Raw genomic sequence first — 24,955 nt, forward strand, 5'->3', positions numbered from 1 at the left:
GTGTGATTTTTATTTTATTAAGGCCATTCTCATTAAATAAAAAGAGAATACCCTGAAGAACTAGAGAAAGGGCATTTGGCCCAGCAAGGCTCTTGTAGGAAGATCTTTTTTTTTTTGAGGAGGAGAGTGGGTCAATATTCTAGACCATAGTCCATACAAGTAGACACATACAGTATACATTTTATTTATATAAATGGTCACTTATTCACATAATTACTGTTTCTTTTATTTATTGGACAGAAGATAGAAAGTGCAATGGTAAAAAAAAGAATAATTTGTGTGTAGAAGAGTGTACATTTAGTGCAATATAAAGTGTATACAAAACACCCTGTGAGTGCAAGTGAGGGTTACCCCTATTCAATACAGAACTGGTAATATGCATTACGATTCTTCTCTTGTATCACAATAAGTTATACCATGTAAACATAAATGACCCAATGAGGACAATCATTCATAGAATTACAGTTAGTTAATACTTACAGTTTAAAACGTGTGTTTCAGAAACACTGCAGGCAAACTGTTTCACTTTGTAGCAAAAAATGCACTGACGTCAACTGAAAATATCAACTGATTACATACACTATAAATAGAAGAAAAAAATACATTTGAAAAAGGTTTCAAGGCAACCAAATGGTACAACAGCATTTGATATAGCCAATAAGAAGTCAAACATGTTCAATACAAATGAAATATGTACAAAATAAATACTTGAGGAATAAGACCTATATAAAGGTATGCCACTCGACAAAAAGCAGGGTTTTCACAGAATGCAACGTTGATGAAATGTCTTTTGAATTCTAGAGCTATAAGATTGTGTTCACAGTTCTGATAGAAATCTTAAACCCTGGCTCTTACTGGGGCAAAGGCACTATGACTTCCACATAGCTGACTGGGAAGAAGCCAGATTCCCCGTGTATCATGCCCTCGTACCAGTTTTCATCAATCCGGTTGGTTAAAGTGATGATGTCCCCTTCCTTGAATCCAAGCTCTCCTTCATTTTCAGGCTCGAAATCATAAAGTGACCGACAGCAAGGCTGGTCCAAGTGAACCGACGATCCTGCAGAAAAATATCAGCATAGGAAGGTTGAGTCTCCTAAAAACCCACAGCTTCACTTGACTTCATTTCTCCTGTACCAAATCACTGCTATTGAAAAATACAACCTCCAACCTTTTCTTCTAACACACTGAGAAAGAATGAATTACGCTGAGGGAAGAAACTGAAAAAGTGGATTAAAAAAAAAAAAATTGATTATGTCACTAAAGATCTGATCAGTCACTTGGAACGGGAAAGAGACAACTAGAAATAGCCTTGTTTTACCACAAGAGGGCACTCTCTGCAACCCTTAATGGAAATATCCACACTGCAACCATCACTTCACCGTGTAAGTCAAATGGTAATGAAATTAAAGAACACTTCAGTTCTTGCCTTTTGGAAATCTGTACTACCTCTAATTGTCTAATTCCATGTGTCCAATGAACTGGAACAAACACCATCCTGGGAGTGAAGGGGGTGCTTTTAATTAACAGCTTAAAGAGTAAATAGCAGGGTTCGCTAAAATATAGCGTTACACGTCCCTACATGTTGCTACAACTGTACCTGTAATTTTTCGTTAACATCCTGACAATTTTAAAGTCGGTTTGAAAGCTCTTTTCAAAATGTCTGCTGTAGTGCATAACAAAAAACATAATAAGTGCTTTGGCTTTTCTGTTCCGTGCCACATCATGGATTGTTACTGCCGTGTTACCTGTTTGACAATGTAAGCAATAATCCTTACACTATTAGTGCACTAGAGTGGACATTTTGAAAAGAGCTTTGAAACAGACTTTAATGTTATAAGTGTAAAAAGTTGTCAGGATGTTAACAAAGAAAAGACAAATTCCAGTACGTTATTTAACCAGTTGTAGCAACACGTGGGGACGTGGAACGCTAGATTTTTCAGAATCCCACTATTTACTCTTCAAGTCTATATCCTTTTAAGCTTGCAGTCAATTTCTAAACAACTGTTTTTAGTCAGGGATGGTAGACAGCAGTTTAAGCTAACCAAGTGTTTTGTAAACAACTGTTACAAAACTAAAACTAAACACAGTATGCATCAGTGCTGCACTGAGAGAATACTGTATTTATTCATATGACACATTGTTTTATATTTCAGTGTGCTAATTCTTTATGAATACACAGTGAGAATAATGCATGCATTGTTATAGTGTAAGCTTGTGAAATGTGTCATTATAGTAGAACGCTGGACAGGTGCAGACAATCTCTTTGGCTCTTAGTAACAAAAAGCCTAGCAATATAGGATAGCATAACAAACAGTTTGCAGAACCACAGATAGAGAAGAAGATACATTTAGTAGAAAGAAAAATAGGAACTGGTAGAAGCAGGGAGCATTGAAATACATGGGAGCACCTGAACACTCAGCCTGCAGCTTTAAAGCCATGTTAGTAATAATGCTGATAATAATACCAGTTTAGCTGTGATACCTACTTTTTCCATTAACAGTGGGACTGATCTTGACATCTGCAATACATTATAAATACATTCAATTTGAAGCACTTTGGTTAGAAATGCACTGGTTTTTTTTATCTTGTGGAACTAACACTATAGTACATTTTGCAATGCATGAAAAAAAATCTGCAGGATTGCTGTGGCTTTAAGGCTATTTTACAGAGTCTTTCGACTTCCATATTTTGTTACTGTCTGGTAACAATGCGTGACTTGTACGACTCCTGAAACCTCCTGGAAACATCTTCTGTGTTTGCATTAAATCCTAACTCTCCACACCTAACCTATGAACCTCCCCAGGGGAAAAAACACAAAATCCATTTGCAGCACTGCTAGTTCTTTCAATCCACAAGCAACCTGGCTGTCGGGGCTTCTTTCTCCCTTTTCTTTTTTTACAAAGCTATCAGCATTCCATTAGGTGAAAACTATGACTTACAGCCTGTGAAGCCGCAGTCTGATTAAAACCAGGGAACCGGTGGAAAAGGACGGCTGCCAGACAAACACAGAGTATCAACCACCTCGTACCCAGAGTGCTTTCCTGTGAAACCTCAATTTAACTTAACAGATCTAACTTGTGTTCTCATATCAGGAAATCTAATCAGAGACATAACATAATCTTCAATTTTAAATTGTGTTCTTCAGCTCAATAAAGGGTACTTACAGCAGAAGATGTGACAGATCTAAAACTCCCTTTTACAGAACACCCTCAAATACTTCCACTTTGCAGTTTGGAGGGTTTTTCTATAGTTACTTGATCAACGCTTTCATTTAAAATCATTCTACTCTTAACTGTTTTACCTTGGAGAATGGATTTTATACTGGCAGGCACATTTAGTAGAACTTGTGTAAAATGAAGAGAGCGGAATGCTTCTCAGAATATGAAAGATATGGAAAAAAATGACACTTTGAAGCGGTAACCCAAAATAAACAGTGTCAAGCACAATACCTGAGGATTTGAAAGAAGAGCTGTACGACAAGCCATTGTGTTGCTGGTTGTCAATTGTTTCCAAGCTTGTCATGATAGACTTTGGCTTGAACTCCTGTTTAGGGCGATTATTCGCTGTCGTTATTCTACAAAACAAGACAAGCGTGATAAAGCACACAGAACACAGTAAAAAAAAAAAAATATATATATACAAAATAACACTGTCGTTTTCTTATCCTAGTATGCTCATACAATTTAAAAGTAACATCGTCTATCATGCATGGATATAGATATTACTGTAGCGTATTGGTGCTCTTACCTGCTTTGTAATTTACTGTTAAGTTCTTCCAAAATCTCTGAAGACTGTTTATGATAGTCTAGTGCTGCCTCAATTAAAGCCGCCAACTGACTCACCTGCTCTACCTGAGTGAAAACAAACACTGTCAACATCATGCTTTAACATTCTAGAAGTTATTTATCAGGACAAGACAAAAGAGACACACATTCAGGTAACACTGCCAGCATAAACTGGTTTTGGAACATGAAAGCGACAGATGCAGGTTTTTTACAGGGTTCTGTAGCTGTGCAAATATGACAAATAACACATTACAATTCGTTTATTATGATTACACTGTCACACTCATAAGAGTCTTATTGCTTTTTATAAAACATCCTTAAACAAATGTGTGAAGTCACCTTGATGTCTTTGGCATGTTATATATGACAGTTCAGAACTTTACTCTTTTTGAACACTTACGTCATTTTCTAAAAAGTTGAACATACTTCTTTCAGCCAGCTCTTTGGACTCTTCGAATTTTTCTACAGCTTGCTTGATGTCTTCGTCTGGTATCTTACCTTGACGTTTCTTTTTGTAATCATAATCTAACCGTCGACCTTCAAGCTTTTTTAAGTGGTGCTGCAAAACAATATGCAACATGGAAGTTGAAATGGTACTGTATAATACACACTTATACACACTGCCATAGCAAACTGCATTATCGGAGTTGATTGGTTCCAGAACAAAATATAAAAACTGCCAATTTATATTCAAGTGGTATTATTCAGAAACACAGGCTGTACTGATACAGTATGTGAACTGGGGATTAAAGAACTCTCAGGAATCACACACCATCAGATCTACCTGTATCTCAGGACCAAATTCAAATCACTTTATAGCTCCACTGGGAAAAACATTAACTCATGCATTAAAGGCAACAAATTTGGTGAACTACTGATACTGATATGATCCCAGGCCATGTGCTAATTCTGAACTACTGATACTGATGTGATCCCAGGCCATGTGATAATTCTGAACTACTGATACTGATGTGATCCCAGGCCTTGTGCTAATTCTGTCAATCTATTTTCAGTCCATGTTGCACTGTGTTTCTTAGTAGAACAGAATGTCAACTTATGCGAGCAGGCAAAATTAATTTACAGGTGGGAAATCTTACCACAATCTCCTTTAAGTCTTTTTCCTGTAGTGTTTGTAGTGGATCAATAAAGTTCTGTTTAACATTGATATCCAGGGAATCTTTTACTTCAGCCATTTGTTTCATAGCTTCGCCAATATCGACCAAACCATTTCCTAGAAAGATTTCAATACAGAGTTTTGAAACAGCTCTTGAAAGACAGGCAACTTCAGTCAACTGAGAAATCGAACATGTTACATTCAGATATTGATTAACCTGTTCTTAGAATCATGTAAAAGGAAGTAGCTGCCTAAACAGACAAAGGTGTAGTCCCATGTCTTTCCACTAGGGGTCAGTATTGTTCCATAAACCATATGTGTCAACTGATGAGCCGGACAATAAGTAACAACCTCTATTGTAAAGCTGATGGAGTGTATAGACATTGTAGGTTATAACTGCCATACCTTCAATTTCAATCTATTACAAAATAAATTAGTATTTTTTTATTTGTGTTGAGGTTGCTAAAGATTTCGAATCATTTTTCGAGTGCTCACGTCTACAGTACTTCACTTGCTGTCAGTTCCACCTTTAAGAGTTACAGTATTAGAACAAAGTAAACTTCATGTTAATCAACAGGAATCTCCCGACTTCCACAAGGTATAAAACAATTAGCCTTACAAACCCAAAATCCATTAAATTCTCTCAAAAGTTTAAACACAGTCTTGGACGCACTGCACTGACAGGCTCACCAAAGTTGGATTCTTCTCCCAGCTCCTTTCCATATCGCAGCATGCAGTCTCCCAGCAGGCCTTCTGTCTGGGGGTAACCTGTCGTTTTGACCTGGCCTCTGATTTTGGACACTGTGTTCAGCATACCAAGCTTGGCTCTGTATGCTGCGACATCATTGAAATTCATGAGGAAGAAAACAGGCACTCTTAATTGATAAATTTTGTCAAAACTCTTGCCTAGGAAGGCAGTAATTAGCCCAGAAAGCAATTCATTTAATGGTGTGTGACTCTACAATTAGTCTTGTATTACTTACAAACACAGTGTACGAAGCAGCAGAGTTGCAAATGATATGCAAGCAGGCATCACGCTAATGAGAGCAGCGCTTTACCTTGCATGCAGTCAATACAAAAGAGCCGAATAAGAAGGCACTATTGAAGTGAAACTTTTATTTTCTTAAACCTAAAAAGGTACCTGGATTTGGTTGAAGGTATTCTGTGGTTTTAGACACAAGCTCAAAGACGGATTTGTTTGTGACATCGATTTTCTGTAATACAAAAAGTCAAGCATTACTAAAAGAAGTTTATTCATTCATTATTTTGTGCGTAACTTTATATGTCTAAAAATGAATGCATCCCTGATCACGACACCATCTACTGTATGGAAGGGAATCACATTTTGCATTCCACTACAGTAAGAGGGCTTACCCTTTCCATTTCCATGAAGTCTTCATCTAGTTTCGTTCCTTCGGCTCCACTTATCTTTTCACTCAATAACTGTAACATAGAGCAGTGATTTCAGTGTGGTAATTCAAAGCAAGCCTGTGCTGTTCTGTACTCCTGATCTACAAGCAAACAAACTGGATCCCACAATGCACATACTCTAAGGAGTCAGATATATTACCATAAATGCATCTGTCTAACATCATCGTTTATGCAAGACTTGGCTTGGAGGGTTAGAAGTAATACCAGGCACTACCCAAATCAAACAAGGTTAACGTGATCATCATTCTAATGAATAGGCTGTCACTGAGTTACTTCACAAAAGGATATTTGAGGCCAGGCAAAGCCTTTGAGCCCATGATGCCAGTATCACATTACTAATGTAACCTGGGACTGAGTTGTTTGAAACTAGTCTGGTACTGAGAGACTAGCCCTTGTATTTTATTCTCCTTTTCTGATTGCAGTTTTTATATGATTTAATGTACAATTTAATCCCACATGTAATAAGCATGACCCCAAGAGAATGTATGTGTTACAGTATTGTTCAGGTGTGGCTTCATTCACTATTAATTCAAACTGTGTAGAAGCATATGGAGTAACTTCAATAAAGCTTATTCTTACATCTGAACAGACACTTTGCAACAGAGAATAATACACAGGTTACTTTTTACTGTGCTGTTTACCACAATGCCAATTACAAGCTGAACAAGATGTAAAAATGTTCAAGACAGCTGAACCTGCCACATCATGCCAGCATAAAACAGTTACCAGACACAATATGAAATGTTAATTTATTTATTTATAGCACTCACAGAAAAGTGTGGTTTCATTATTTATTTATTTTTTTACCAGCTGTATTACAACAACTTGAAAATGCTCGACCTGAATTCTACTACAATACACCCCGAGCAATAACATTATTTCACCCCACAGTATTGTACAATCAAAAACGAGACAGTAAAATAATGAAATACCTGTAACAGTGTTTGTATACTCTTTAGTTAAAGCTGTGAAGACACCGCTGTATAAATCGTCATCACTGTGAACTCTGAGAAGCCCTTGTCACCACATGCCAAAGCTTCCAGCTGATGTTTCTAATTATATCATATTGAAACCTACATATGAGAGTAAGATCCTTTGCAATGAAGTAGCACCACTTGCTTTCCACTGCAAGCATTTCACACTGTCCCTGTAAATAGGCTTTGCCATTCATAGTCAATCAGCTCCTTGAATAACATTCCCCATTCCCCAACTAATCCTTGGCTCACTTTTGCCATTTTCTGTATTTCTCTGAAGGTACAATTAATCAAAAACAAGTGCTGAAAGAATGTGTTTCATCACTACAGACTACAACGTGAATATCTTAACAGAGTACATTCTGAAGGTAAAATATTTATTTATTTTATCGTGGGTTAAAATGAACTAGGGAGCCCTCGTAGAGGTTAATGGGTTGGTTCAGTGGGTTGTCTGGTAGAAACCTGTTTTACTATGGGCTTGATTTATTTATGAAAAGGTGTTGTTTTTTAATGCAATGGTGTGTCCACGATGTGTCCTCCTATTTCAAATATGACTGACAGCTTGATTCGATTAGTTTGACTCAAACACTTTGTTTTGCTCAAGACATAGTTCTATCCTTGTACAAATGTATCATAAGAACATAAGAACAGAAGAAAGTTTACAAACGAGAGAGGAGAACATTCGGCCCATCTTGCTCGTTTGTTTGTTAGTAGCTTATTGATCCCAGAATCCCATTAAGCAGCTTCTTGAAGGATCCCAGGGTGTCAGCTTCAACAACATTACTGGGGAGTTGTTTCTCTGTGTAAAAAAGTGCCTCCTATATTCTGTTCTGAATGCCCCTTTGTCTAATCTCCATTTGTGACCCCTGGTCCTTGTTTCTTTTTTCTGGTCAAAAAAGTCCCTTGGGTCGTCATTGTCAATACCTTTTGGAATTTTGAATCAGTGTGTTAAAAAAGACACTGTAAACTTGATTCTAGTTGACAGTTTAGAGCCTGTACTTGTATGCAAAGCTGTTCCAGATCTATGCAACTAAACACACATCTCTGTAATTAATGTACAGTAAAAAAAAAAAATAATAAAACAACAGAATACATTTTTTATATGGCATCCTTCACACCCTGGCATCCCAGAGCACTGTACAAAGTTAAAAACAAGAGAGCTCATATGTACAATACACTCCAGCTACAACCAATTATATAAAAGCACGTTCAGAACAGTATGTTTTTAATTTACACTTAAAACAATCCAATGTTTCAACCTGCCTAATGTCAACTGAAACTGAGTTCCACAACAGCAAAAAGTTAGTAGTTAGGGTTAGGGTTAAGGTTAGGGTTAGAAGTAGGATTAGGGTTAGGAAACTCACTGGTAGCCAATGTAAGGAGAGCTGTGGACTATTATTGTACAACATACAAGTTATAATGTTATGAAAGAAATATAGCATTAGAGTTTGAAAAAAAAAAAAACTAAAGTCTCATCATGCTTCTTGTATTGGGTTGTGTAGTTTTAAAGTGAACAGCACTTACAATGTCCAGTCCATGCCTTGTCACATTATTAACAAGCCACCAAAGACATCAACACTATTTTACCCTACTGTAGGAAAGATCCAGGCCTTCTTAGAATATGAAATGGCATTGCTGTATATATAATTTACATCCTGGAAAGTAGAGCAAAGGACACCGTGGGCTAGAACATGATGGCAGCATGGAACAATAGTATTTTGCTTCATGTTCACCGCTGTGATGCAAAGCTTTTGGTTCACTTAATAAGTAGGTGCCTTATATGAAATAGTGATTATTCTTGACTACTGTGTTCCTGCACACTGCTGTTGACTGATGTGTCAGAGTCATCTATTGAACACACAGGAAGGAAACTGGAATTGGAATGCCTGTTAAGTAAGCAGAAATCTTATTACAAAGGAAATGAAGCTTTCAGCTGTGGTTGCTGTGTTTGTGACGCATGTCTAACAGCTTTATTCAATGAATTACCAAGGGCTCACTCCAGAACTGTACAGTGACAGAGGTGATTATTGGGCCTTTGGGTTTGAGAATGCATCTTGCCTACATTGTAAATATAACATAGAAGAATATAGCTGTTGGAGACAGATATTTCCGCTAAGATCCACCCACAACAGTGGTATTTTACAAAAAATAAAATACAAAAAACATTTGTTTTCATATATTTGCAATAGGCTGTCACTTGACAGTGGTGACAATAGAGTGTAATTGTTTGAGTCATGGTTGGATTTTAAGTTGAGGAATTGTAATAAATTACCTCATATTGTTCCAAAATGAGAATACAATTGGAACCGCTATTTGTATTTAGTGTTACTGGGGTGATAAATGACCATGATTAATAAGAGTTACGGCAGAAAAGACACTGCCCAAAACTTCACCATTTATAGAGATGCAGGCTGCGGCATGTTATCTCAAGAGACTTTTTTGGGACATTTAAAAATATATTAAAGACAAATCCAATGCAATTGTAAAACAATGAAACTGCGTTGTGCACAGCATCGGGTGTCAGACAAAATGATAAGAGTAGTATTTTGCATTGCTTAGTAGCAGCTTGCAAACATACCCTACAATTTACACTGGGCTCAAAAATGCATTAAACACCAGGGCTAAGTGCCTAATTTATTGCATGTTATTTATAACTGCTTTTCAACTCCAACCCACATTTGTTCTGAATAGCTGTGTGGAGTTTGAACATGAATCACTGTCTATGGTAACTCTTTTCTTTTCCATCACTGAAAAAAAAAATCTGATATTTAACGACCGTCCATAATCGTTTTTCGGAGGCTACACCGCTTTCCCCTGTTAGTCTGAAAACAAAGCTTACAAAATTTCCTTGCTTGTATTGAGGCCAATTGTTGGTAATCTCTTTCATAAAAACAAATACTAGTCCCTTAGCATATTAAAATATCATTCTAATTCCCTTATTCAAAGGGGTAGAAAGGTGGCTTTATTTAATTGTTGGCACAGGTCTAAAAACAGCAAGCCTTGAACGGATCTTTCTCAAAGTCGTTTGTTCACTGTGTGGCCTTGAGCAACTCACATTACTTCAATACAAAGAGCAGGATTACAACACCACTAGAATTGAGATTATCTGTTGTAGAAATCCAGGGGAAACAAATTGACTAATGCAGTCAATTGTTGGCCAATGCATTCTGTGTATAATTGCTGTTATGAACCAAAAAATACGTACACACATATGTTTCTAAAATAATGGTCTTAATGAAAAAGTATATACAGTATTTGTTATTGTGTAATAAAGGTGAAACTAAATTAATGTACATAATTCATAGACAGTAGTGCTGTTTTATTGCTGCATATAAACTAGTAGATAACCAGTCTGATGAAAAGTGCTCTTAAACTACAGTACTTTACTATGATTCTCAGAAGATGTAACCGTATATTCAGCCCTTAGCTGATTTTACAGTGATAGGTGTTTCCCACCATCTATTCGAATCACAGGAAAAATGAATGTTATTTCCCCTTTCCCCACTATAGCTGTAGATTTTCCAAGGGGAGGTTAATGAACATGGCACATTTGAAGCATCCCGTGTGTCTCATCAGGTGTTCTGTATCCATTGCAGTGGAGTGCTGGGTGAGCCACACAGTACTATCAGGTGCTTGCTTGTTTCAGTCCTGCTCATGCTCAGTTATCTTGTCTATGATCTCACAGCCAGCTCTGCATTGGCCTTTGTGCTTCTGTGGGCTGGATGCCTCAGGGTCTCCTACTGGTCAGACGCCTGATGCGTCTGGCAGTATCTTAAAGCACATGGGAACCAATTACTGCAAGCAGCTCAATGTGCTTTACATGAATACCCTGGCTCAGTGTTTCTGAATAGAACCACTGGACCTTTACTATACTGAGGCTAAAGCATTTCAGCAGAATTCAGCCAAAATACTGTACTGGAGGGTTAAATGTTGCGGACAGCCCTGGGCACGTGTTTGTTTCATACTTCACAGGAATGTAAATTCTAAGTAGAGAGAACACACATGTACAAAAAAGAAATAAATGAGTTCTTCTCCCCACTACGCCAACACTACACACGAATACACAAGAAGCCACGCTCTGCTTAGCTTCCAAGATGTGAGATGTAATGTTTTGGCTACAGACCCAAAAATGAACTTCATTATGTTCACTGTGAGAAATACTTGAAATTAATCTCCTCCTAGTGGGTGACCAGTTAATAACACTGACATCAGCAGCAAAAGTCATGTACTTGGCTCTCGATGGCAGAGTTTGCTCTTCAGTTGAATGGTAAAACTTTGTGTTCAAACCATACGGCTGGCGGTTCATGTCCTGCCCTTGCCTTTCCATTCAATTCAATGGCCCGAGCTGTCAATTCATTACAACGTGTAATACTTCCTGAACAAAGAGCAAGCATTTCAGCACAAAGGTACTGTTCAACCTTTCGAAAGCTTGCTGTGGTATAAGCACAGCAAAGTGTGATACTGTACATCACAACCCAGCAGGTACATTATTGTAAGGTTATTCAGTTTAACATGATTAGAAACCCACTACTTACTGTAGGAACATCACAGGGAATATGGTTGTTAACAGGAATAGAACTGTGATAATGGGTCATGTCAAATGTCTTCTAAATAAAAACAAATACAACTCCTTCAGCTACCCCGCAACTCCAACCTGTCACAATTATCCACAGAGAAAGTGCTGAAAGAGGGAAGTTTCTCACTGTATATATACAGTGATAGAAGCTAGTGCTTTCTAGCTCTTCTCCACGTTTCCAGTCTTGGTTTGACATTTAGGGCCGTGGTGATCAGAAGGTTTCTAGTTATTACAAAGATTACGAACACATGCCAAGCCTCATACTCCAGCAATCAAAATGCTTTTTTGCCTGTCCTTGAAAAGCTCTGATACGCTATCGCCATTAATGGACAATTCAGTAGGCTCATCTGTGTCTCTCAGAAATCTCACTTGGAGTCTGCCCGTGTGCCTGGCACACTGAAAGAACCAATCCACTGGACCAATTTCTGCTAAATAAAAGAGAGAGAAAAAAAAAACTGAAAGCAGAAGAAATAAAAAGGTCTCTTTGTTATAGGACTGTATTTTATATAACAAAACAAAATGAGGCCATTACATCACAGTTTATTCCATTCACTACCTAAAAAACACACACACAACAATTGCCTTAAAACGAAAGTAAATCCAACAGTTGTCAATTGCAAACACAATTAAAAGCCTCATCAAACATGCACTGTTGCAATCAAATAAATAAATAAACAGTAAAACCCCATCACAGAGCTACTATAGAAAATATCAGCAGTAACCTCACATAGGAACTGCTAACAATCACTATGCTTAACTGTTTGATACTCAGTACAGTAAATAAGTTCAAAACAACAATACGACCTCAGGTACTGTGTCCAGTTGCTTTATAGTATAACACAGTAGTTAGCACGCCACAGGGCTGTATACCATTATTATCACATCTAACCCAGCCGCAGACCTTTTCTTTAGTAATTGTTTTTTTTTTTCTGACAGTCTTCTGCTTTACCTCAAGCTATGTGGTATGAACAGGAAAACACTCACTGTGCAGAGAATGTGAAAAACAAGTCACAGAGTAATAATAAGCCCCTGGTTGTGTGCCCAAATGTCATTCAGTAAAATAATTTGACTGAATTATCTCCCACTTAACTCAAACATGCCTTATCCTGCCTAATACTTTAGCAATAATTATTGTAGTTAACAATTCCCTCTTCTGTTCCTGTGACTCAAAAAAAAAAATCCTTGCCCATCTTTCAACCTTTACACCATATACTGTACACCACATATTTGACTACCTCTGGGCAATGTACACCGTCTTTCAGCCCACTTTTGCTGCATGCAAGAAGCAATATTTAATCCATTAAAACACTTAATACAGTTGTTTAAGTTCGCTCTACAGTATTGCAGTTTGAACGTTGATTATATTATCAGTGCAAAACTGAAAGTGTGAGTCAATGTATCAGAATCACACCCAACTGACAATGTGTTATGTAATCAGTAGTTGCACACTAATGTGAGAATCAGCACACCCCCTTTCCTGTCAGTCGGGCTCAGGGTCTGTCTTCTCACAGCAATACATACATGCAACTTCTTCTTTTTGTTGATCTTGTCTTTTGGTCAGTTTAAGGAAAGCCTAGTGTTTTCATAATTCCAGTAGGAACCTGTGGCAGGACAAAAGCCCTGCAAATGTAAAGCACGTGTGAGGTGAATTAAGGTTGGCAGGTGTGGGGATAAGTCTGCCCCCCCCCCGCCAGCAATCACAGGTGTGGCCATTCCCCAAATTAAGTGCTAATTTGGGAATGGCCATATATATAAGGGGTGAAGTCCTTTGTTTGGTGAAGGGGGTTTGGGTGTGTGTACACTGTGAGTTCACTGTGTGTTGTGTATTGTTCAGAGGCGCTTTCCCAGCCTGATAGTTTTTGTGTAAACTGTTTGTTTTTGGCCGTTGTGCCTTTTTCATTTCATTTGTGTTAATAAACGTGTGGATGCGCGCTTAAACTGCAGCTTCTTGACTCTTGAGTCTCCTTCACCAGTCTTTGCCATGCCATTTTTCATTTCACAGTACCATATAAAGAAACAAATGCAGATTCTTACAAGTATACAGTATTATCACAAAATGTTATTTCTTACATATTCATCTGCACCCACCTACAGTACCAGCCAAAAATCATTCATTAAAGATTCCTCTACAGGACTGTAAAAGCTGTTCCCTTCTTTTGGAAGCAAAGCCTGTTGTATTAAAGCCCCCAACCCCCGGATTTCTCTTTAACTGCTTTGTTTCTGAGTACGTGGCGCTGTGCAGTGCTGTTAAACGAGATAATGCCTGGGCATGTTTCTGGAAAGAGAACCTCAGTACACTGATTTGAGAAAACAGTGAGAGGCCTACAACTTAACAGAAATGTAATTTATGTGCAAGCAATGTCCCTGGTTTGATGTGTCGTTGCGATAGAAACGTGAAGCTGCTGATTCTGCTGTGGTCAGGAGGTAAGCCTTACACATATCCAGACACGAAGCAGCAGTAGCCCAGCAGCAAAAAATTCTGCCTGGGACTGATCTAAGCAGACAGATAAGAAACTCTGTTTGGCACATTGACTTTTTATCTTAAAAACGTTAAAGGCAATTCAATTGTGTCTGAATGAACCCAACCCCTGCAGAATAAATGAGAAAAATAATGCTTAAAAGAAAATTTTATTATTATTATTTACCATTAAATTATTTATTTAAGTATTTGAATATTTATGAATTGAAACTATGGCACAACTAATACCCTAAGGGACTGCACTGGTCTTAAGGTTTTGAAGAAGAAAAATCACTTTAAAAGATATTTTTTCATTATTTAGTGTTTGTTTGTGTTTTGATTTTTTTCCAGCTGAAGACCTGGTTCATTTTCAGAAGAGAAAGTTCAAAGCCTTCAGTGCACAGTTCATGCTAAATAAAAAAAATATATAAATAAACAAGTAAACAGTGAGATTCTGTACATGACTAATCCATTCAACAATCATTTTCTATTAAAAAAAAAAAAAACTTTTTTTATATCGATTGCTTCACCTGTCGCACACATTATTCACAACAAGAAAAACTGCAATATTTCAACCACAGTTCGTACTGAACAGGCTTGGGTGGTACTGCACTGTAACCCAACAAGTCCGCTCAAGCCAAGGCGTATAAGCCAAGGTCTTTTGCCAATAAGTTCATATTTTTAAATACGTTTCCATCTCTCCTGAACAAGTCTAGCTTTCAATCCCATTCCAAGACCCACCCTAACAACAAGTATCATGCTTGACGCATAGCACAATATTAGTGTTAGTAAATACTGTACAGCCAAAGCGCCATTAATTACATACATGTGCAAAATATATACATTACTCTATTCAGTATTCAGTATTTTATGTATCCAATTGTCCCACATTTGCAATTTTATTTTTGACATGCTCTATTGCCCACTCAGCCCTGGTTGCTTTCAATTAATAAGACAATATCCCATGTATGTTCTGTATAATCAGAAAAAAAAATTGTGCGGAAAGGCTTGATAATAATGCAGAGGCTGGAAACAGCTCACATTGAAATAAGGTGGTTTGTTTTTAAGAGCACTCCACTCCCAAGATAATGCACATCTACATCTGTGTACCCTGCATAACAAATGTTACTTTGGCTCTTAGCCCTCGTCGGCCTGTTATAATGTATTATTTCTCATCAAGCCTAGGCATTGTTCCCCCAACCCCCACTCCCATTTGGGATTGCAGCAAGTGTTTCACACTCAGGTTGTGTAAAAATCTTCTTACTGTATATCTTTCTTGACTTTTATGTCCTCTGCCTTTCTCAGTCCATCCATCCAGTCCATCCGTACTGCAGCCATGCAAAATAAATCCTGCTCCACTCCGACAGTATCTCTCTACCATCAGTCACTCATGAGTGAACAGTGGGGGTAATGCTAATTTTTTTACTGCAAAAAATGCTGGAACTGTTGCTGTTATCAACAAAATACTGTATCGATTACAAAACCAGGGATAAGCGCAGAGACACATAGGACTTTGCAACATGCATTAGAGTTGGCAGATATTGGTTCAAATGCAAGCCCTGTGTGTTCAAGAATGATCCTTATCACATGTTGGGACTAGAATGTAATGCTTTAGAAGCAGTTTATGTCATCACTGCCAAACTCCTTACTACTCAACAGCTGCAGTCAGCCCCATAAACACCCTTTTCTTCAGCATCAACTAGAGCGTTAGGGCAGACAACGGTTAGGGTTAGATTGTGAATGCAGAAAAACGGAAAAGCCCCTAAAAAAAACAAAACAAAAAAACAACAGCTAGTTTATACTGTAGTAAAAAGACACCAAGAGAAAAAATGTTTTTATAGCTACTAGCCACATGTGTTACATCAAGCCACAGAAACCTCAATGGTTGCTGCATATCTCAGTGTGATGCTACTGAGTGATCAGTAAAGTGGAAAGTAAACCCCTAACCGTACTGAAATAATGCATTGTATGTGAAGCATGCTTTTTGAGTTATTATCATTTATTTTTTAACTTACAGCCTAATGCGCCAGATCAAGCCTGAGCAAATGGGTTCTGTTTAAAAAGGTGGCTGGTTGCAGGCATAGTAAGGTCTTTACTATTCCAGAAGCAATGTTTTAGCCCCTCATCCAACTCTGGTTTACCACTTTAGGCTAACAGACTGAAAGACAAGAGCTATTACCTTTCATTCAAAACTAAATGAACTCTGTGTCATTTTGCTTTAAACGTGTCATACAACTTCAATACATAGGCCATGCCCTGGGTGCAATTTGAATTAGGTTGGAATTCAGAATTCAATTAAGAAATGTGACTTGCTATTCTGACTTTTTGCTGCTGCATGTTACTGCAGGGTTTTTATTTTTATTTGTATTGTGCAGTACCTTGTAGGTGTATCACATGTCAGTTAATGTAATACACGAATCACTGAAACTGATTTTATTGATCATTTTTCTCTGCCACACAGTTTATTAATTTAACTGCAAATCAAATCCACACAAACTGCATCAATTTCTAGGCTATATTGTGCTCTATGTTTTTTCTTATCTTACAGATCTATAGAATTACATACATGGATTTGTTTTAAATGCATATTACTGCATGATGAACCTCATTTGTAAATGTGCTTTCACAGATTTTCTGCCACAGCATATACCTGTAATCATGCAATACAGTATATCCAATACAATATTTCTTGGTAGAAAATTGAGACAGTGAATTCGTGACGTTATCACTAGATAAAGGCGCTGCATTCTGCATTTGCGCTAATCACAAATCTATTCTATCACATTTTAAATGCAGCTTATTCCCCAGCACAAAATTAGCATCAATACATTGAGCCTAGTGCACGTATAATGTCACTTGCAATTAGACTACAACACATTATATCAAGCTATGTAACAGCAGTATCCACTGCTTTGTGAAAATGGCTAATGTCAGTCAATAGAGGTTCTCATTTTACAACAGTTTTCAGACTCTCTGTGGTTAGGCCGTATCATATAGACACTGTACCATAGAGCTCAATGCTAGTAATCACATGACTGTTTCAATGTGTATGAGCTGTGAGTGAGCTCACTACATGGTTTGCTCTGGTTCCCCTCATAGCAGTTTTATAAATGTTTAATACTGGCCTTTTTTTATATGCTGTGATAAGTAAATATGAAAACGCTAAATCTAAAAACTCTTTCTTACATCATACCCTACAGACATGTCATCGGTGACCACTGTGTGCCTTGCCTTCCAAGGAGCTTCAGTTATTTTCACAGCCAGAAAGGACATTCCCATGGAAGTGGCAGTCTTTGATGTGTTATTGTATTAGCATCCTTAATTATCCTGTTATTGGATCAGATGGACATTCTGGCATTAGGAAAAGAGTCTTTCAAATTGCCTCTGTGATGTGCTGAATGTTTTCTGATAGAGCCTTTCTCTGTACATTTTTCCAGCCCTACGGCTCATTGCTGACAGAGTTCATCGAAACGGCATGATCAGTTTGCAGTCTAGATAGCCTGTGTCCTTCCTTTTGTACATTTTTACTTTGTATATAACGTTTACATTATGTTGTTGGGAGTCTAGTGGCTTTTATAGTTTCTGACAACTTACTTAGTTTAACTTTGCTGTACTCAAAACTCCGCTGAAATATTACAGTTGTGCAACAGCACATTAATAAATGTCATCATCAGCAGAATCTCATTCCACATTGCACTTCCTGTCACGACCTACCCAAACTGCAGACAGGACAACAGGATAACCGTACCAGTGTCAAGGGCAGTCTACAGTACAGTATGTGCAAAAACAGGGCAGTTATTCAATTTCAATCATAACAAAGTTACAGTATCACCAGGCAGTGTTAAAACAGTGATGAAACCGACCAAAAGTTTATCGATAGAGAGTCACTGATTGCTGTGTAAATATGCTCATCTTGACAACCATTAAATCGAATCCTTCAAGTAACAAACGATTAGCAGTAGGTCACTACTCTGAAAGTATGTTTAGGGAATGTACATGTTTACTCAGCTGCTGCAATACAGTTGATAAACTATGAAACTGAAGAGACACAATGCTTGCACTGGTAGTGGATTTCAGCTTCAGCAAAAGCTGTGTGACAGATGAATTATGATACACTTTTATAATTCTGTGTCCATTAATTTCCATTTTTCGGATTCATCTTACAGTAATTTTGAGGGACAGCACTGTTGTATCTTTTGCTATAGACCCTTATAAAAGTTTGCAGTTATTCTGCAGTTTTCACATACGTTTCCTATAATTTACTATGCATTTACCATAGTTTACCATGTTTTTTTTGTTAATATGCTTTATCATTCATCAAGTGGTTTATAATTCTTACCTGTGCTTTACCATTCTGGTATGCTTTCACTATGTTGAACTTTTACAATGGGGGCTTTGCGCAAGGTAGCAGTGTAGATTAAAAGATGAATGGCACTGGCCTTTAGATTTTCCAGACCTGAATAACAGGCTTTGGGTCGATATCACAGAGAGCAGGCTGTGATTGCAAACCATAAATAGAACAAAGTGAATATATGATTCCAAGCTAAAAAAAAAAAAACTAAGTGTTGGACTCCACTAGTTTAATCCGCTGACATAGATGAAGAAAACATGGCTTCCTGTGGAAGTTCCTTACGTGTGAGAAGCAAATTCTAAACATGACACTTTTCAAACACAATGTACATTGTGTGCAGAAGAGAAAAGCTTGGATCTAATGCATTTTTAGAAAAAATATTCAGCACCATCTAAATGATACAAAGCCAGTTCTTGCAGGCTCTAATAGACGGTAGATGATATAGACTGCCAAATAATAGGCGAGTAGTCTTCAATCAATCATGAATTAAAGGCAATGACATTAAGATACACCCGTCTAGTTCCTTTAGCTTTACTTACAGTATATTTTGTGATTGAGTGTTAAAAGTTAAAGATGAGTTGCATGAGCGCACAGAAAGTTCCAATCAGCACAAAGATACATTCTGAAACGCATACATTCTTGTAAGAAACGGGTTTGCATGCTTGTAAGAAATGGGTTTGCATGCTTCAAAGGGGATCATCTAAAGGGTTATGCAATTTCAGCGACCCTTAAAGGCTTCTGTTTGAATTTTTTTCTGTGAATAATGTACCGGACAAAAAGGGCTTCAGATGAGGTGGATAACCTTGGTGTTTTTATCTGCTTTACATTGCATCCTGTCAAAACAAAACTACTGGCAAACTATTTTGCAGAGGCAGTGGAAAAAGAGAAAGCTGAAACGTGTCTTCTGTTTCCTGCATTGCACAACTGGATGGGCAGAGAGTGAAAGCAAACACAACAAGACCATTCAAGGCAGACAATGACAGCCCTGAGGCCTGCACTAAATACTATGTACAGTAGTTTTGTTATTCTTTTATTATCTGATCCAAAAGAGGCTTTATCACACAATTAGACACTTACTGTACAAATCTAAATGATACAAAGCTTCCTTGGTAACTAAGACAGAGAACTACTGTACCATGCCACAAATATATTTATAAATCCATAAAATGCAATACTGTTATAGCTTACGCAGCCTGGTAAATCAGTTGTTCAAAAGATTGCAAACTGTATGTCTCTTCTTCACTTTAAATGCAGTACAGGGTTATATTACTGTACAGTTCAAAACTAAACTCTAAATAGGCACTTCAATCAACAGCTGAAGTCCCAGACTGACTCAGTCATATATAAATCCTGTGCACTGCTCTCCCCTTTCCTTAAACTTGAGTCAGATATACTGTATGCCCCACATGCAGTTTTAGGTCATTAGGTCATCATATCTCACAAAATAATGGCAATCAATATAATGAAAAAAGTAAATCAACATTACAGTTGCCATTTATGCAAGATGCACAAGCTATAAGTTCCGCATTGTGATATAGAAGGGATAGAGAAGGTTATGTGGTACAACATTAACAAGATGCAATGCGTGATACTGCAGCTGTCGCTGAATAAAAAAATATGGTTTTCATAAACTTGTGTCTAGTTTATATAGGATTAAATTCCACAGTACTGTAATCTGTTTGGAATAAATATTTTAGTAACACTCCTGTAGTATGTTAAACTTGCTTTAGGCTTGTTGCGAATGTTGTATATATTTTTTTTTTTTACTCCTGATGTTACCAAGGCATAATTACCCCTCGCATTCAACTGTTGTGCACAAGCTTTTATTTAACAGCAATGATATTAAATCACATCCGGGGGAGGGATGGAGCAAAAATGTATGTAGGTGGTGCAGTCTGCAGTTAAGTCAATAGGAGTGCATGTTTTTAAAAAAGCAGTGACAGTATGGAATATGAACAGCAGTTGTGCTAGTTTCCCTTTGCCTATACCATCCATAGCAATTGTTTACCATACAGTAGCCCTACGTTCATATTTCAAAGTTTTAAGCATTTCAGTGATTATTTGCAAGCCCAAAGGTGTATTTTAAAATATCTAATGTGCACGTAAAGAAGAATAAAACAGGTCTGTGACAGGCTGGTGAGTGGACAGAGGCCCAGAGACAGACTGCAGTTCAAAAAAATAATACTTTTATTAAAAATAAACACAAAATAAAAGGGCACAAGGCCCAAAACAAAGATATTCAAACACATATAACAAAGCAAAACTTACAAAATAAAGGTTTCCAGGCTGGGTGATGCCTTCACTGGACTGTAGGGGAATTTAACCCCATCCCTGCCAATCTATATAGGGCTAAGCTCTGCTCTGCCACAAGGTCATACAACTTTTATAAAGAAAACCTGGATTGAATAACAGATCAAGTATGACTCTTTATTTCTTTTGGATCCTGTATGCATCATTAAAACTGAATGCACTTAATATAATATAAAGAAGTAAAGCTTGGCTTAAGATAATGATGAAAACAGTCTCATGATTAGTTTTAACATGTAGGCTATTATTTCATTTCAGGCTATTATTTTAACTTCTCGTAACTAAACTCTTGTCATTGGACACAATAAACAAGCTGTGGTTATTCTGCATTTATCCCAGGCTCCAAAGCAACATTCAGGCAGTTAGAGGTAGAAACACACTGTACTGACTAGATTTGTCCATCTTAGGGAAGGTATGCCTATGTGTTTCTTGCTGTCCCTGGGAAAGTGTTCTAGGTCTAAAATGCATTAGCAGAGCACTTTATGCAATACTGTCATACTCCCACACTGATAAAAGTACCTGGCCTTTTTATTCCACTTTTCTAATTAAGAAAAGGCATAACAGCATACTCAGAATGTAGAGTAAGCTAATTCTGATGATAAAAACAGATGCTAAAAGATACAGGTTAAAAAAAAAAACAAAAAACAACACCACCACAAAATGATTTGGAACAATTACTGTAAACTGCAAACCTCCACTGACACATAGGCCTATCATTCTGGATATATCACAAATCATTTTAACTGTTCTGTAAGGTTAAGAAGTGAGTGACGAGTTCTTTGTTTTACATTAATGTTAAATATTCTTCAGTATTCTATACTTTCACCACATTTTTTCAAACGAAAATACAAACGCAGGGAAAGCTATTAGCCATTGCACTCAAAGATGAAAAAGGGTTAAACCTGTGTTAGGGAAAAAAAAAAAAACATTTAACAAAAACATTTGTGGTCCTGAGCTGTCTTTTTTTATTTATTCCTTTGAAGTTGTAAAATAATATTTTGACAGAGCACAGTAAACAAAAAACGATATACTGCACAGCGTGGTTCCTGCCTGGCCTACAAACATTTGACCAACTTGTCAAAAGAAATCTCGATGCCAGGTTCAGATCTAAGACAGAGCGGCAGTTCTCCACAGTGTTGCATGGCTTATCTTCCACCTTCCTTTTACAAAAAGAAAAACTGTTTCACTTCATACTGAAGCCACGTCTCTAGATGGGATAGAAGCCAAAGCTGCCAAACCTATTGCCAAAACTTTTCATTGTCATTCTCATTTTACAACTGGTTTCACCTAAAAACTGCAAAACTGAGCCAATTAGTTTTGAAAGCTGCTCATGGGGAATTCCATGGTGTTACTGGAATGCCCTTAGTAAGTTTCATCACAACTGGGCATGTAGTTCTCCAGAAATAAGCCTAATATAAAACTCTAAAGTGTGATATAAAGACACTTGATGATTTTGTTTTATCTAATCACTCTGATAAGGGATAATAAATGTATACAGAGAAAAATAGTTATAACAACCAAGAGTTTAGGAATTAGTAATTTGTGACCAGTTATAAATAACACATGAGGTGACCAGCTACAATAAGTGTATATATATAGGTAACACCCAGATTACAAAAGTAATTAGTAATTATAGTTAGATTTCAATTCACTTTGAAATAAACTACTTCAAAAAAACAACTCACCTTTCTGAGAAATTGGGCAATGTCCCGCCTTCCTGTTGGGTATCTATCATTGATTCGTTCTGAATACTTTAAACCCACCCCCAACTACTGAGTGGCAGCAGATTCTACATTTCTATTGGCGACTCCACTTACGAGATTTCAAACGAGATTACAATTACAGTAGAAGGCATTCGCAGGATTTAAAGCTATATTACAGTTAGATGGAGAGAATTTAAAACAAAACTGCAGATGGTTATGAAATGTACTACAATGCATAGAAAACCACAAAAGTAACCGAAAACAATAATTTAATTCAGTATATAAAAAGCGACAGCCCTGAAAAAAAAAAGATTTATATAAAACTCGAAAAAATACAAAATAAGCACCGAAAAAATAAAAACCGAAATACAGAAGTCCAGTTTAGGACCTTTTCCAGGTTATGACACGAATCCCCTTCTTGTTTTGGCTTGTGGCTTACCATTGCCACTGTAGTGAGCCAGCTGTGTATTGTCAAGGCAACCAGAGCAAGAAAAGCAACAAGAAAACTAAACGGAAAAGAAGCCAAAATAAAAACATGATCGCAAGAAAGAAAAAGAATGGACACAAAATAGACGTGCAACAAACAAATCAACAGGTTAAAAGACGTCATGTAATCTGAAGCAACAAAAAAAAAAAACAAGATGAGTGCCACGGATTGATTTAAGAGAAAGTAGTATAAATAGATAGACGCTTCCCGTTGCATTGTTTCAAACAGCACATTCCTGAAGCCACTCCTTTTCAGTAAACAAATTACAATAAAAAATAAATATGAATCACAAGATACTTCAACAGAATCGTCATAGAGGATGTGACTTGTAACCATTCAAATCGACCCAACAACACTGTAAAGTGCATTTCAAAGCACAACGTAAGACTCTTTTGAGGAACTTTTATGAATACTGTACTGCACGACGGGTTATTATTAATCACGATTCACCAGACTGGGAACGTCACGATCGTGGAGATCGTGTTGACCCACGCTCACCATTACGTTATAAGATGATATCTATTATAAATGTCAGTTTCGTTTTATTTTTTATTTTTCTAACTCCCACGCATAGTCATACAAACATAACAACACCGCTGCAACTTCCTAATGGTTTTGTTACAAAAGTGTACTTTCCCATGTCATGGTAACATGCACAAACTGAAATTAGATGCCAGCCTACACCGCAACCGCCTTCTGTGTTACTGTAGACGTCCAATGACTTGCCTTGTAACTTTCTGCACGCATCATCTCAAAAGTTAACTTTTAAAACCGTAAAACTTAATTGAACATACACATTTTTATCCGGGGAAAAAGGGGGCAAAAACACTTTGATTGTGTCTGTTTATAAGCGTGTGCTTGGTTACCAAAGCACTCTGCTGTACTGCAGTCGTGGATTAAGTCTTGACACCAAACAACATGCCAACACACACACTCACACACACACACCCTGATAGTGATAATATGACAAGTGACAGATCTAGAGGCCTCTCCTACCTGACTCGCTTTGTGGAACTGCTTTTTGAACCCGGCCACCGACATCCTTAATAATTCTTAATTCACTGCTCACTGTACTTGAAACGCCAACGCGAATAGGAAGCAAAACAATACCGAAAAAAAGAGGAACTGAGCTCAGTGGTATGAACCTGATTCAAGTCCGTTGCTTTCCCCTGTTTCCTAGCACCCAGCTGGCTGTCACTCTGCACTGTATCAAACGCGTCTGCTGCTGCTGGCGAAAGGCGAAAACGCAGTCTCCGTGAGCGAGCGAGAGACGTCGTCGCTTCTACAATTTTATTGGTGAAAGAGTCCTCCTTATGCAAATGAGGCCCCGCAGAAACCCGAGCGAGACGCCCACACGAGAGGAGAAGAGGCTGCTGCAAAGAGATGCGCGTTTATATCAGGAGTACTGCCTGTGCAAGCGCACGCAAGCAAAGAACCCCAAACCAAAAACACAGAAAAAAAAAAAAACAGAGCAGGTAACTGTCTACTTCCAAACGAGCTGTTACTATACTAGAACTGAAAACTATACTGCCTCGAGTCATTGTCATTTCCCATCACAGGGAGTGACATACTTAAGTGTTTTTTGTTTGTTTGTTTTGTTTTTAATATACATGAAAGTATATCTTCCAGGTATGCCAATGGATTAATATAACAGTTCAGAGGACTCTGAACACCACCCGTGTTTGTCTTGGTAAAGCCACATTTATTTTCCTATAATGTAAGGATAAGTACTCAAATTGCTTCTCAGCTTTGCTCTCGTGGTTTATGAT

At 37.5% G+C, this 24,955-nt stretch overlaps 1 protein-coding gene across 3 annotated transcripts; it reads right to left on the reverse strand.

The window, feature by feature from the left end:
* Nucleotides 1-24,506, reverse strand: sh3gl3b (SH3-domain GRB2-like 3b). Of its 3 annotated transcripts, none has more exons than XM_041225973.1 (10): nt 24,332-24,506; nt 6,274-6,342; nt 6,041-6,113; nt 5,590-5,733; nt 4,883-5,016; nt 4,186-4,344; nt 3,748-3,851; nt 3,450-3,574; nt 2,486-2,518; nt 1-1,057 (listed from the first exon to the last, which is right to left on the reverse strand). In XM_041225973.1, exons 2-10 carry the CDS (start codon nt 6,286-6,288, stop codon nt 852-854), a joined length of 993 nt encoding a protein of 330 aa, XP_041081907.1. In that variant the 5' UTR covers nt 6,289-6,342; nt 24,332-24,506; the 3' UTR covers nt 1-851. The 3 variants fall into 3 exon arrangements, with proteins under 3 accessions (XP_041081907.1, XP_041081905.1, XP_041081906.1); XM_041225971.1 differs by having other exon boundaries at nt 24,183-24,417; XM_041225972.1 differs by lacking the exon at nt 2,486-2,518 and having other exon boundaries at nt 24,183-24,417.
* Between the last annotated feature and the right edge of the window lie 449 nt (nt 24,507-24,955).

Source organism: Polyodon spathula, chromosome 24, assembly GCF_017654505.1.
Source record: "Polyodon spathula isolate WHYD16114869_AA chromosome 24, ASM1765450v1, whole genome shotgun sequence".
NCBI lineage: Eukaryota > Metazoa > Chordata > Actinopteri > Acipenseriformes > Polyodontidae > Polyodon > Polyodon spathula.